General features: G+C 40.5%; 1 protein-coding gene across 6 annotated transcripts in view; it reads left to right on the plus strand.

Annotated features, from left to right (window-relative positions):
* Positions 1-16,343, plus strand: part of LOC139773260 (uncharacterized) — a 128,020-nt gene that overhangs the window by 2,403 nt on the left and 109,274 nt on the right. For 2 of the 6 annotated variants that reach the window (XM_071707592.1, XM_071707589.1), the window contains exon 2: positions 2,401-2,571. The exons of 3 other annotated variants lie outside the window; for them this stretch is intronic. In XM_071707592.1, coding sequence (XP_071563693.1) covers positions 2,542-2,571 — 30 coding nt within the window. In that variant the 5' untranslated portion in view covers positions 2,401-2,541. Of the gene's footprint in view, positions 1-2,400; positions 2,572-6,750; positions 6,976-16,343 lie in introns of those variants that run through there. One more of the 6 variants, XM_071707590.1, reaches the window with a different exon arrangement.

Consider the following 16,343-nt stretch of genomic DNA (forward strand, 5'->3'; position numbering starts at 1 on the left):
GCGCGTGACAGGATTTTCTAGCGGGTGCAGTTTTTTTCGGCGTGCTCTCCCCCGCGCGTGGTGTGCTCTGCTTGAACTCTTTTCGTCCCCTCCCCCCCTTCCCGGCCTGTAGGTCTCTCCGCCCCCTCCGCCCCCTCCGCCCTCGTCGCGCGCCTGGTGCCCCCCCTCCCTCCCCGTCTCTATCGCTCGCGTTCTAGCGGACGAATTGAAAGTATACGTTTGAGAATTAAATCGATAAACGAGGAATCGCGGCAATTATTGTGTCGGCGGTACTGCATATTTAATTGCGTTATCGCTTGTTTATCTATTTCGAGAACGCGGAGAATTAAATTTTTGGGAATCTTGCCAGAATAGGGGATTACCAGAATAGTGTACATTACGTAAATTAAATTAAATTGCTGTTACATGTGATATGAAAATGTGAAATAATGTGCGTGTGCGTGCGTGCGCGCGCGTGTATTTTAAGTTGCACTCGAGATATCCAAACGACTGGTATATTATCGTGTATCGTGAGGTAACCGTCGCGCCGGTATACATGTTGCCTTTTAACGATTTCTATATTCATCGCTGATGTGGGTTATACACTCCTGGTGTGTTTCAGTCGCGCGAACAATGGTGCGGTGCCGGCCTGAAACCGTCTCTCTCGCGAACGAATTCTACGACGAAATCAAATTCCAAGGTGGAAGACGATCGCTGCGCGATTCAAGTTGTCCTTGCTTTCGCTCGGTTTTGCGCGATCGGAGCTGCAAACGAATCCGCGTGCGCGCGCGCGCGCGGAAATAAAATTTCGCGCGTTCGAAAACAATGGCGGAGTGATTTATGTCGTCGCGCCTAATTCGCTCGAATTCTCTCTCCCTCTTTCTTTTCCTCCGCCCCCCCCCCGCCCCTGCGAAATAAATTTTTCGACAAAATCGGATAAACGCGCGCGGTAGGATTTTATATATGCGCCGCCCCCCGACCTTCTCCGCGATTATTTTTACATTTAGCTCACGAAAGGATTGCGAGATACGTGAAATAAAATGTCGCGAAGAAGGTCACGCAGCTGCATTTATAATGTCACGTATTTACTAGCGCGAGATGCACCGTTTCGCAAGCGGATCGGAAAAGTAACGCGTAGGAAATAATAGCACTGGCGAATTCTCTCGTGTCGCCTTTTGTGTTTCGCGCGCGCGCGCGCGCGGCGAAGATCGATGCCTCCCAGATATATGAAAAGAGTCGCGGCGGTAAAAAAGAAAAATATTAAATTTAGTATACTGTTGCATTTCGACGTTGCGCGACAAATGCGACACCGGCGTATTACGTCGCGCGATAAAGATCGACGTGTATTTTTTTTTCCGGACGATCGGAGCGAGGATTGTGTCTGCGTGCGCAATCGGTGTCCGCTCGCGATAGAAAATACGTTTCGAAATTCGCCGCGATGACGCGGCAATTCTCTACGAGAGTAATAAAGCCGCCCGAGCCGTTTTCTCGCGGTTTATTTACGCGCAAGGTTACCTAACGCTACTTTAATCGCGACTCTCCGTCGATTTCTGTTTTCGAAATTGTATCGAGCATTAAGCTCTCTGTGATATCATAACATTAACTCTCGAATATCACACGGTTCATCGCACGTAAGCGGGAGGGGACGTCATATACGTTAAGCGTGACGTTTTGAACGCGAGTTTAATATTCTCGTTACGCTAATCGCGCGGAAAAAGCGTAACTTTTTTTTTTTAATTCTCTCCAGGCCTTTTTTTTTACCGCAATTCCATTTACGTATCATCGCGACGAAATATCGTTATCTTTATTAATATTATCGTTGTTTAAACAATGCAAATGTTAGCGTGTTTGCATTTATCCATTTATTCATGAATTATTATTGGTTTTGCCAGAGAATGATATATATTTCTTCGCTCCTATATTTCTCCATAAATCACAATTATAATGTATAATTAAATGTTATACGCATTCAGCGCGCGGCGGCGGCGGCCGGCAATATTCCGTTGCAGCTAGAAAATTGCTAATTCCCCGCTTAAATTTGTAATTATAATATATCAGGAGACACACGCACGCCACAAATATATTCCCCGCCCCCGCGCGCAGCGCGTGTTTACACCTGCATGCGGAAACTGTTGTTCCTATTAGCGCGAAGGCGGAGCACGTAGACGAGTTTCTTTTTGTCTCGGCTGTTTTCCAAGTATCCTTTTTTATATTAATTTATCCAGTAATCGCGCGTGCATACGTTGCCTGTTACGTGGAGTCGCATATCCGACATGTTTACACGCCTGTATCTCTGTGTGAAATCATCGGGATCGCGCTCGCGTCTGTCTCCGTGTTTTGTGTGTATGTGTGTGTGTACATGCGCACGCGCACAACGACGCGCGTGTGCAGGCCGAGTTGTACAAGGCGAATCAAATTCAGCCGACCGAGGCTAGGACAGGTGCCCCCAGGTGCTGACAATAGCCGAGCGAGCGACAGAGCGCTGGAGAACGCGGTCAAAAGTACGCTGTACAAAAGGGGACTATACGACGGACGGGGTTCGCTCTTTTTCGTCGTGGAAAAATGTTTTCTTTGCAATGCGGCCGCGCGCAGGTACCCCTCTACGTATCAATTCATTGTGCACTTGAAGCGATTTTCAATCGTTCGTCGCAAAATTACCGCGGCTCTGCGAGACGGTGCTTGCTGTTTGAATTTAATTACAATTTATGCGCGAAGAGTTGTTCTTCAAAATTGGATCTTACGATCTTACTATCTTGAACTACAGATATACATACATAGATACATATATGTGTGTACACACACACACACACACACACATAAAATATATACATAAATATATTATGTATAAATATATAAATTACATATATTTTAAATAAATAAATAATATATATATATATATATATGAGATATATATAATAATGAAAATATTATAATATTATAATATATAATATGTTTTATACATATTATAATATATTACATTTATATATGTGTGTGTGTAATTACGAAGCTGCTACTTTTTGATTGAAATATAGAATAACTCTGGGAGCGAATAGAATAAAAACAAAATTAATCACGTTGATGGAAAAAGTTTCACCGGCGTATTTATTCGAATTTATAGCTCGCGCGGACGTGCGTGCATTTATTGATCTTTTTGTGCCACCCATTATCCATCCATAGAATCTGCCTTGCTCTCCCCCACTCTCTCTCCCTACCCTGTCCTCTCGCTTATCTCTCCAGCCTTTTCATCGTAGCACCGCGTCAATGTCTGTAAATATTAAAGCCGTTAATCTAAATCCTCGAAGTCGACTTGACCCGCCTCGTCTCTTTTTCGACCTCTTTTATTTTCCATTTCTCTTAGCTAACGACATTAAACGGAAGTACCCACTGCTGCCTTAATGAAATTTACTTTTGTAGCTTTCGTAGAGCTCACGAAGCCTGAATTGCATTATGAGAGATCGAGAAAGAGAGAGTGATGACGGATTTGTCTGTCGACACACTGGTTAATTAACCGAAGATTAGGAATCGTTTATCGCAATATGAAATTGCATATTCGTCGTTTGTACAATATTCGACTGAATATCTGGCGCGTGTCACGTCTGATTGTAATTTTAGTCTGATGTATAAACGCGAAATTTTTGGTAACCCGTATCGTGCTCTTCATCAAATTGTCGCCTCGACCGCGGCGTCAAGGTTGTATCCCTCCCCCCCCCCTCCCTCTTTAAACCGTTTAATCGGTGTAAAGCTCAGATTTCTCCTTTTAGACTCTCGTTGGAGCGCACGCTAGATTCTCGTCAAAATAAGGAGCGGGCGATAAGAATCTTTTATTCAGTCGCGTGATAACGTGCGCCGGCGCGAAACAAGACGCGACGAGCGCGCGATGATTCACTCGCGTATCACCATCGAAAAATTCCAAACATCGTTGACGAATTATGCGGAGCTCGTTTTAGTTGATCTACGAGGTGCATCACGATTTTGCGATCATCATCGTCATCCCGCGAAATCGTATTAAAATTAACGCTCCTCCCCCGTGTCCCCCCCGCGCGCGCGCGCGCCGAACCGCGATCGCTGTGACGTCGTTTCAATGTAATAGAGTTAATGAATACGTGCGATTAGATATTGTGCCGCGTGGCACTGCATAGCGAGGGAAAACTACCAGGCGAGGAAGCCGCTAACACGCGGAAATTCTGCCGCGGACTGTACATCATGCTAAAATTCTAATCGGTAAAATTAGTCGGGAGGGGGTACAGTCACGCCAGAAAGTCTGGCTGACCGCGATTCTAAGCAAGAAAGTTATGAAATCAATTCAACGTAGGCGCGACTTATATTATACCGTGACTTTTTTCCGAGGTAAATAATTAATAGCTTGCAACCCTAACACCATTAATTAATATTTAAAAGAAAAAGAGCTTGCTCGTGTAACTAATAATAACCTCGACATCAAATAGAATCGCGAAGGTTAATCGTAAATAATATTTACCGGACTAATATTATTTAAACGCGAAGATATCACGAATAACTTTTTTATAATATTATAAATACATATCGGGAAAAAAAGAGTACAAATTAAATGCTGAATATCACAATGTAAAATATCTGTGTGTCGATAAATGCGTTTGATAAATGCAAGGCACTTTGCTCTCGGCTCTACAAATATTTATGTAGTGGTTTACATAAATGTCCTTCTGTAATAATAAGCGCGTTATCGCGCGTATCGTGTTTTTCCTTTCTATCTTCTTTTTTTGTTTATTTTTTAATCGACTCCACTCGCGCGTTGAAATAATTCGCTGTTTATTTAGTTTCGCGGATGTAACGCCAACATTCGCGAGCGCCAGTTATCGTGATTACCGCCGCAAACATAACGGGCGGCGCCTATGAATTTTACTGCGATACAATTGCAGCGCTAGATGAATAATCGTGAAAGCACGTATGAACATCGGTCATTTGCTAACGGGCGATTTAATCTAGATTCGGGCCGTGTCGTCGTAGAAATTTTGTCATTACGGAGATAAAGGTACCGAATGCTTTTCCACTTTGAATCATTAGTCACGTTAACTCGCTATGATCGTCCTCGCAATTACACGGACGCGTCATTGCTATTTAAAGTCCGCCGCGCTGTTATTAGAGAATTATTATTTCCATTATTTATTGCTTTGTATATATCCGATCCTATCGGTGCCTCGATAATATTCACGTCGGTGCGAATCGTAAATGCAGCACCGGGTTGAATAATATTTCGTCATTAACGTTGTATCAGATTGTTCCTTCTTATTTTTCCTTTTTTTTTTCCTTAATGAGACAATTAACATATAATTTTTCTTTCCTGCCGCCGATCGATAGGCTGCCTCGCCGAGATGAGAATGTCACCTTCCATTTCTGTCCCGCGCATTGATATTCCACGGTTATAATCGTAATATAATTCCTTCTACATTTCTCGTTAAATCTTTTTACATTTCGCTCCATATTACTTACCATTCTACCTTCCTTTTTCCGATTCGTTTGCTACGTACCTGCATTAGCGCGCTTATACGTTTCATAAAAGATCTTATTTCAAAAGTAATACTCATTTTATTGCGCAGTAAAATCCATACGCTTTTTACCTACATTTATCAAATTGCATTCTACAGTTAATTCAAGAATATCTCAACATCCCCGTTATATGATTTATCGCGAGCGAATATTTAACGGTATTTTATAACGACTTACAATTAATTCACGAGAGAGTATTGTAAGTTATTCAGAATTCTCTTATTCGTCACGTTTGTATTACAATTGATTACGACGATTTTTGCCTTCCCGGCGAACGCTGTGCCCTGCGATGCTTTTTATTTACGATATCCCTCTTATCGATCAATAACAAATTATTGTCCCGTACGTGTACGGCTTACTTGCTGATCAGACTGTACATCTATACGCGAGTGTACGTCCGCGCGATTATATTGCTCGTTTCAATCGGCCGAAACGAAAAAGTAAAAAAAAAAGAGAAGAAAAAGACAAAAACCACGGTAGCAATATAAAAGGAGGGCGATCGCATGTTGACTTAATTCTTCTATATCTACATGAATTATGACCGTGCGCCCCGTTATCTGTGAGAAAGTTCCCGAGCTGCATTATCGCGAGCGCCGAATCGCCGATAAATAATATAAGATCTAATTCCGTAGTTATGTGCTACATACATGTACCGTGCTCGCTGGGCGATTTAAATGAATAAATTTCGCCCAACCCGCCCGCCGCCCGTAACGCCTTCGATATAAATTGCAAACGTATATACACGTTGTGTAACGAATTAAATTAAAAAAAAAAAGGCAAATTATAACTTTTCAAACTTTCTCGTGAGCGCTGCGGCAACGCGCGTTTTTAAATTGCTCTTATCATATTTTAAATTTTATATTCCGCTTTACTTGAAAATAACGCGATAGAGATATACAACATGAAGATGCTGCACCTTTATAGTTGTAGCCGTAAAGTAAAACATTTACATTGCTATCGATCCCAGGTATCTAACACTTGTATCTTCTTCCTTTGTACGCGTCGTCTACATTATACACATATACGCGATTCAGCGCCAATCGATGGCCCGCTACTCGCAGAATTGGCTAAATCATACATCGGCGCTTTTGTAGAAAAAGAGAGTGAAACTCGGCCGATTTCTACAATTAGACGTCTGTTTGTCCGCGCTTAAAACGGCGATAAAGCGCGATTTGTTCTTTATTCTTTTTTCTTTTTCGCCTGACGTCGCGTCGCGCGGCGCATTGTACAGTTGAATTAATGTTTATTCAGCCTTGACACGTACGCTCTTATCGAGCTGCTCTCTCCCGCTTCGGTATCGTCACCCGCTCTAAAACGGCCTTAATGAGTCTCGGCAACATTCTCTCCTCGCGCTTTCTCACGAAATTCGTCGGTGAACCTTCCGTGTTATGTACAAAATACTTCGCTCGATGAGCCGTACGATTATGCGCCTCAGAATCGAGCCGTAATGAAATGCAGATGCAAGATATAGTGAGTATGAAATAGATATTAGAATTTATTATGAAATGCATATACATATTGGTGTACAATTTTAATAATTCATATTTTGATATATAATGTAGTTGATATATAATAATACATATATATTAAATTTATAATTAATAATTTATTATTAATTAAATTTATAATTTATTATTAATTAAATTTATAATTTATTATTAATATCCAATATTATAAAATTAATTATTAATAATTTATTAGATATTAATAATTTTTAATATTGGTATGTTAATAAATAAAAAATAATTACGAATTAATAATATAAAGATTATTATTATTATTAGTGATATTACATATCTTTACTAATAACAATCTTAATCAATATCGTTAGTGTTTCTACAGTTTTATTTCGGTATTGATATTATATTTTATTTTTTATTCCCTTTATTTATTGTTTTTTAATCTGCAAAATTGAAACGAATGACGAGTAAAGATTAGAAGTGTATGTGTTTCGAATGACGATGCTGTTGCGAAATTTTCCTGCAATCTATCGTAAAGCGCGAAGAAATTGCATTTGCGTAATGACTCTAAACGTAAAATCAAGCGTTTCGCCAAAGTACTAAATGAAACCTATGTACCTCCCAGTGTTCTGGCGATTTAATCGATACCTTTCGCACATGTCGTGAATCAGGAGAAATCGACGAAACCGTGAGAAGTTCAGGAACGATCGTTACGTCATTGTTCGGGCCGAGATTTCGCCATTTCGCTAAATGCGATATGAATGGCTTGCGGTAGATTATAATAATCTTCTCAGCGATATATTTTTTCACGAGCGTCTACGTGTTTACATTTATACAGAATATTCAGAATTCACGATACACGTAATAAATCTCTCTCTTCGTGTATAATCCGAGTTATGGATTTTTTAAAAGTAATTTTCAGCAAGCATATATGAATAGCAAAATTTTCTTTTCAGTTTTTATTTGCTATGGGTTCTGGTTTATGTTTTGAGTTTATGTTATGAGTTCTGGTTTATGAGAATGAACAAGTTTCATTCTCTCTCTTTCTCTCGCTCTTTTTTAGTTATTTAAATATCCAATGTTTCAAAAATAGAAAATGTGCGCATAAATAGAAGATAATTCCACTTTTTAACGATCAGGAATACTTCAGCTCAATGTAATATTCAAATCATCGAGATTTCCATGCTGCATTTATATAGCCCACACACGTGTCGATCGAGTTCTTTATTTCTGCAGCGCGACGCGCCGCGCCGCGCCGATGCGAAGAAAGCGTAGTGCATATTTAGCGGCCGAATATAGTCTAGCCGTTAAGCGTTTACATCGTCGTCTCATCGGGCTTTTCCTTTGCTCTCGGTTTCTCTCTTTCCTCCTTCGTTCGCCGTTCCCTTTCCTCATCCAGCAGTTTCCAACGTAGCCTGGCAGGTAGTCACGGGGGAATGAGATATCCGTACACAAGGCAAAAAGTAATTGGCAGTAAATTTCCTAGATTCTCGTACTGGGTATCGCATTAATGCCTGCCGTGATCTATCGAATCACGACGAAACCGTATCGCGACCGAGAAGAGATCTTCGACAACCTCGCGCATAAACAACCGAATGCATCCATCTAATTGATATTTTTAGACGTGACTCAAAATCGACGGCTTTCTGTGCCGAGAGACGCGCGAACGAATACGCGCGTATTCCATTGTAGCAGAATATTAGTTATGTAAGCTGTAAGCGGGGGAGAGAGAGAGAGAGAGAGAGAATACTGCGCTGTGTCCTGATTGCGCGGTATCGACCTGCGACACTGTATCCATTATCTGGTTCCATTTTCAACGAATGGCTGTATGATATTTAATTGGTAGAGTGCAAACGCGATGAGTGGCTTTCCAGGAAAACAGATTAATTCCGCGTTCGAGCATGCCGGTGTCCAAGTTTTCGGAATTTCCATTTGTTTACTCGCGATTTATAAAGGACAGTTTTTTTGCGTCGCGGCACGGTTTTATTGTGAACCTTGATTAATTGTCCCTGGAAATTGTATCATTTGCAAATATCATTAGGTAAAAAAATAATAAATCTATAATGTATTAAATTATCTGTTTTGGAATGTATTTAACGTTTATATATCATGAAAACGCGAAATCAAGGACTTGAAATTTTTTATCCCCGAGTTAATGGCACAAAAACTTAATTACTTAAAAGACAATAAAATCTGATAAATGTAGATAAGCATTTATGAGGCCTTACAATATTCTTTTATCACAGAAAAACTGAAATCGTTTATTATTCTAAAAATGATGAAAAAATTACTTTAAAAAAATAATATTGATGTTTTAAGATTAATATGTAATATTCATCGCAAAATCATTATTAAAATATTTTATTAAAGCATACATTATTTTCATTTATAAATTTAATTAAATAAAATACAATAATTGATTTTATTAAAACTTGAAATAAAAAAAATGTAAAAAAATTTTAAAAATAGTGTCCATAATAATCTTTTACGCTATTTTTAAACGAATTGACTTTTTGACACAAGACTTATTTAAAATACATTTTTCTTGAATATCCGTAAAGTCTTACAATTGCGACATTCTTCAATCGTCCGCTACGAAATGATCGAATAAATTGTTTAGAGCAGCTTTGTCTATCTTGTTAACATAATTATGGAAACGAAGCCTAGAGAGAGACTTTGTGCAGCTGAATTGAATAATTTCAAGCTTCCCGGATTTGCATACAATTACAAAATTGCTCTGCAGTCAATTACCCGGCTGCATTGTGATCGCGACAATGCCGATTCCATCCATCTCACTATTTTTCTTACTCATTTTCAAAGCGTTCTCTGCGTAAAGAATTGAAGTTCTAAAGCTCCGCGCCGAATCGGGTCAAGTGGGAAAATTGTTCAATCGACGATAAGCATTTCGTTCACGAGGGATCGACGGAGACAGGGTGCTTCCGCGCGTGCCGCTAAAATCGATACGCTGGCGCATCGACGAAAGTACCACTTTTCTCTCTGTCGCTTATTAAATAACGTCTCTCTTATTAATCTTAATTAAGTTTTTACTTCGCAGTCCTTGCTTTACATCGCGGCAACGACCGTAATAAATAACGCTATTGATCGGCGTTGATTAAACGTTTTAGTTCAACTTTCGACAGTCTGGCTTTTGATTCGCGCCCGAAACAAATCTTTATTTTTATAACGAGCGTCGTTGCTCGCGAGCGAGCAAAGAGCCGCGAGAATTCACCGAAAATGTGTACAGAAGCAATTTTTGCTTTGACGGCGATGTTCGGGACGCGACGGGGGTGAGACAGGGGCGAGAATGGTGCAGTGAGGGTGGGCGCGCGCGAGGGAGGATGAGAGGACGGAAACGACGTACGGTGGCAAAGCCGATAGAAAGGCCCGATGTAATTACTGCTGGGAATTGGACCAATGGAAAATGTATTCTATTATTGTGCCAAGCTTTTCCGAAAAGGCAGGCAGTCTGCTAGAACCGTGTCTTCGTTTCTCTTGCATGTATAGCCGGTGTTTTGTTAATGGACTCACAATTCCGCGGCGAGCTTTAACAAATAATTCAAACAAGACGACGTATCTGGTAAACGATGTTACGGCGATGTTCGGCGATTTTTTCTCCTGTTGTCGCATAATATAAACCGGTTTTATCTAAACGACACGTATGCCGTATGATTGCGTTAGAGATCGTAACGCGCATTTTATCGCGACATAGTTACTAAATAAGTTACTAAATAATGCATTTTTCTGTCAATAACAATAATAAGACTTAGTCATGTTTCCACGCCACATTTTAATCTTGGGAGAAGCGATAAATCAATAACTGTGTGTTAATATGTTGCAAGAGAAATCGATATCTCGAGTAAAAACGTGCGCGTAACTAATTAATCGCGATTTATCAGACTCGATGTCACGAATTGAATATGTATTCTTGCTGATTACAGCAATAATTGTTTATTTAAAAATAACGATAACGCAATGCACCTAATATTGTCCGCAAATATAATTCGACGTGGTACTATCGTTTCCAAAATTATTTCAACGCCACCGGCGATGAATTGCGAAACACGAACCCGCCATGCCTTCTATCTGATGCAACTGTACACGCGTCAGTCTGCTTAGCCTTGCCGCGAAATGGTGATTTATAATAATGCTGATTTATAAGATCGCAATGGCGGCCCGTTATCTTTTCTTAGATTTTTAATCACGTACGCAGACGCGAACGAAGCTGGGAATTTTCAGTAACGAGGGAGGACAATGATGAAACGCGTTGTTGTTAATCTTGATAACGTTTTTTTTTTGTATCTTTTTTCCGTTGCTACTATTAATTATCGCATTGTAAAAAAAATTGTTTGCCCACCTTTCGCGTACGGATGAATCGGGCATAATCGGCGATAACGTATCTGTTATACCTTCGTGACAGTTATGATAATCATTCTGTACCGCGCGTCGCGCGTCGCAACGGAACACGAGCGACGACGACTCTATTTTCAGGATAATAAAACGTTCAATCGCATTGCATTATTGCGTGCCTCCGAAAATTCCTGTCCGCCATTCGCGCGCATTCTATCGATCGCCTAACTCCTCCTATCCGACGCAGGACCTGGCAAAACAAGCAAACAAAAAAGTGATAAAATATCCCCGTCGTTTATTATTTAAAAAAAAGAGAGCGCGCGCGCGCGAGAGAGAGAGAGAGAGAGAGAGAGAGAGAGAGAGAGAGAGAGAGAGAGAGAGAGAGAAATGGTAAATTGAACTATTCTGAAAAATAATACGCCCCTCACGGAGAGGGGTAGGTTTTTATCGATCCGGCCGCTTTTTTGCAAAATGTAATATAAACGTTAACCGCTTCTTTCTTTCTTTCTCTTTCTTTCTCTCTCTTCTATATCGCGCGTGTTTGCATATACACACGCGTGTGTGCGTATGCAAATACACACATTTCTACGTGTGTCACGTGCGTGCGCGCCGTACGGCGCACGCGTTCGCGCGTTTATACGTTCCGCGAGAAAACATCCGCGCGAGAAAAAGGCAAGTAACGCGTATGCACGCGTGCATAACATTCCGTGAATGCGGCGCGCGCGCGCGGCGTTTGCGCGATGCGACGAGATACGATCGTCGTGCAGCATCTATAAGGCGGGAAATTACTCCTCCGTGTAGTGCGCCCCTCTCACTCCGCCTCGCCTCTCTCTTTCTCTCCTCGCCCCCTCTTTCGTCTCTCCCTCTCACCCCCTCGCTATCTCTCTCTCTCTCTCCCTCTATCATAAGGTTTCATGCAGAAAGAGCGGAAATCGCGAGTAGTTCTCGCGTTACTTTTTCGGCCTAATAGAAACCGAGTGTGTATACACAATCCCCGCGATTCCCCGAATACATTATCGACGTTGACAATCGATGGAGCGATGAAACGAAATGCATTCGGTTGTGTTTGCACGGCACCGGCTACGCCTAGCGAGTGCGTTAACTCGCTGCACAAATATCGTTATCGCGATGGTGTGGAGTGCGCGAAAAGAATAAACAGCGCGTCAATTACTTGCCAATCGAGTCGAATCAAGATGCGAAATCAATGTATCCGTGTACTTTAAGTACTCGCCAGTGTTCGGCGAATAATGAATATTTTGCTTTCAAAATGCGCTAGAATGCCTAAACCTCATTACAAAAGCACCTCCTGAGATTTGTGATTTTCGCTTGCCTTCGAACTGTCAGTTCGCTTGCTTTTTGAGTGTCAGTTTATTTAACGCGATGTGTCCCTGGAGTGTCTCGACTGGGATACGAGTATAGCGGCCATCCATGGAACAGTTTTTTGTCTTCAACAAAACTCTGTGGTCCCCCTCGTATCCACATTTTCTCTTTTCCACTTATTTTCGCTCCGCCTTCTTGTTCTTTCTCTCTGTCTACGCACTTTTAACGTGTTTCACAAGTATTCCCCAAGGAAAAAAAAATGTTTTTTGATGTTATCGTTTGAGTCGTAAACTCTGTGTATACTTAGCTTTGTGCTATTTGCTAGATACATATATATAATCCTCTTTATTATATCGAATGTAATCTCTTTTATATCGAAATCTTCAGATTACCACGTTGTATGTAAATAACGCTACGATTTTTAAATGTCAATATTTTTTTATACGTAGCTTGTATATTTTTACGCTTTGCAAATTGAAGAAAAAACTTTTTACTTTAGAATTGCTTAAAATATTAATTTTCTCGTTCTATTACGCCAATACAATAATTTTTTATCTTATATTAATTTTAATTCTAATTTTAAAAGAAAAATTTAAAAAATGGTCGTATAAGCAAATCGATAACAAATGTACTTGAAGGAAATTTCGGATTATTCGGATGTTATATGGATTCTCATATTGTATTCTTTCTTATTCGCCGAACGCGAATTTCGCTCATATTCGGAAATGCCTAGTGCAAGCCGGAAGAAGTAAATAAACGAGGCGAAAAGTCACCCAGCGAGAGTTGCTCCTCGGAGAAAAGTGAATTGAATCCAGTCGATGGAGTGAGTACGTAGGTGAGAGGAAAGATGCTCGGAAAGAGTCGGATCTGTGCCGCGAGGAGGGAAGAGAAAGAGAGGGGGGAAAAGCATCGGTAGAGAAGGGACGGGCGCGCGGCACGGGGATGGCGCGGACGAGATTAATCTCTTCATAAAAAACAGAAATGAAAAATAACGAAGAATAATATAAATTAAACGACGCGGCGCGACGGAACTAGTGGAGCTACTCAAAATGGAATTTATAAAATTACATATCTTTTTTATAATTTGTAAAAAGAAAATATATATATATATCTCCCTCTTTCTCGCGTTACGCGGTAACGTAAACGTCATTATCTCGAGAGTGTTGTTCAACAGCGTTGCCGTTAATGGCGCGGATTAATTCGAGTCTGAGGCTCGTAACGCGAGTTAAGCAGTGTTTTAAATTTATAAAAGGCTCGAGTCAAGTTTATTACGTTTTACACACGAGGGACTCGCGAGCGAGCGAGTATATTCGAAAGAAAAAAAAATTTGGGGAAAGATAACGATCTACCTTGTCCCGGAAAGTTTCTCAATCGTCGTGCCTATCGTGAGGCGTTAATTTTACGACGCGACCGAACGACGCGTTCCGATTTAATTTTACAATTACGCGAGATAAAGAGGAATAAGCGCAATTCGTGCGCGCGCGCTCACGGCCGTTCAATAATGTTTTTCTTCTTTTTTTTTTGCTTTAGAGGATTTAATAATAATGCGATATCGAAATGTATAACACGTATGCCGTGCGTGCCTGTGTCTGCGTGTGCGTTTGTATGCGCATGCGTAGGTCGCGTGCGAGCGTGGATAGCCCCTCTTCTCTGTCTTCTTTCCCTCCACCTTCCGTAACACTCGTATATAGAGGAAGAAAGAGAGAGAGAGAGAGAGAGAGAGAGCCCGGTAGACAGAGTACTCCCCCTCTTCTCTTCTCCTCTTCTCCCCGCACATTCACTTCTCCAACCGTGCGCGATTGGGAAATCCTAACTGCAATAGCGCATTGCATTATATCTGCGCGAAACTGCATGTAAATGCAAAAATGAATCCGATGAGACAGTATTGTGTGCTCGATCAGTAATATGGATTAATATTATTACAATTCCAGATCTCGTTGCTCCGATATACAATAATTACTGCGATTTATTCTTCTCTTTTTTTTTCTTTTTTGTTGCAAAGGAAACGCGAAATGTGGCGCGATGCAATTTTGCCATTTTCTACGGCTTTTTTTGTTTATTGAAAAATGAAAATTGAATTTTTACCGAAGCTGCGATTCTCTCGCAGCTCTCGATTTTCGATCGACAATCAAATGCGTCACTTAACGTAATCTGGTTGTTCTCCGGCGCGTTGTACACCTCGTATCTTATCGTTGTTTTCATTGCGCATAAGTATCAGAATGCACGCTGTCGGATTCACAAAATCGCTTCGCCACGTTCTTTGTCGTTGACAATTTCGTGCGTCTATAAATACCGCATCAGCATTATAATATTACTTTCTCTCTGTTGACGTTGCACGTTACGATGTACGAGGGAGGTCACGTAATTTTTGACATTCCGCACTCGCCTCGTAATTAGTTTCCCAGACTTAGGCCGCCGAAAGATTATCGTAAATTCTAATAAAGAGAACGATTCGCGGATTATTACACCGGATATCGATGAAATTCTGTAATGTTGACGATTATCAGATGTACCTACTTGAAAAATCCTTTGTCCGGGAAATATGAATCCTAGTCCACGCCAGGAATCATATCGTTTGAAAATTTCAAGAATGACGGGCGATATATCGAAGGAATTCCGTCAACACGAATAATATTTGTGTTCATACGTCTCTACGATTATTTTCCCTTAATATTCAGAGGTGACTCGAGTTATTTTTTACAAGATAACACACATCGGTGTTTTTCTTTATTTAATAATTTATTGTAAATCTTCCGCAATATTTTAAATTCTGTTGTATTTATTTCCAATACAAATGTCGGCTTTATAATTCATTCTCTTTGTAAAAAAAAAATGCTATTTTTTTCTCGATTTGCGTTGTTCAGTTTATTCAAACTCGCTGTAAACGTTATCACGTGCAACATCGTTAAAACGAATATTACGTAAATGAGAGAGAAACAGTTCGTCCGCTTTTATAACTGTTTTACAAGCGTTGACAACATAAAGAACATGTAAATTGGAAACGTAACAACAATTTTACGTTAAAAATTTCATTTTCGAGTCACAAATTTGAGAAGGGAAGCATCGTATTAAATGTAAAAATAATTTAACAACCAACGAGTTGAAAAGTCAAATGTTTTTGAAGAATTGTATTATATTTATATAAGAGGTAATATTTTCCTGCTTGTACAATTATATTATAAGCTAGTTCGTTGAGATCACATTAAGCTCGTTTATCATATCACTTATCGCCGTGCCTAAGTATGTATTGTAGATAATCAGCGGGCCTTAATCTAAATGCGCTGATAATACTAGGTAATGACATTGCATTTTTTCCCGCGTCTGATAAATGTGGAAATAAACATTGATTAAGAAGCCCCGACCAAAATAGGGACCTAATTTCGTATATCTCGAGAACCGGTTTCATTTTGGTTGCCATCGTCAAGGTGACTTCTGATCTGCAAGATGGGGATCTCTCTCTCTCTCTTCCCACTCTTTCGATTTTATTCGTCGGAGTCCGGATATCTTTTATTGCTGATCGACGCGACTCGCCTTTCGCGAATGAGAACCTTCCGCGGGAATAACGACGATAGTGACCCTATGCCGTGTAATAATAACTCGATGAGAACGATGCCAAGGGGCTTTAGCGGGGAAACGAGAAGGAACGGAAGGAAAGGAGGCAGGAAGAGGGACGACGATACGGTCGCGGCAAGAAAACGAACAGTGCGAGCG

The sequence above is a fragment of the Temnothorax nylanderi genome, unplaced genomic scaffold (genome assembly GCF_030848795.1).
Source record: "Temnothorax nylanderi isolate EJ_2023f unplaced genomic scaffold, tnyl_v1.0 TNYL_tig0059_pilon, whole genome shotgun sequence".
In the NCBI taxonomy this organism is placed as follows: Eukaryota; Metazoa; Arthropoda; class Insecta; order Hymenoptera; family Formicidae; genus Temnothorax; species Temnothorax nylanderi.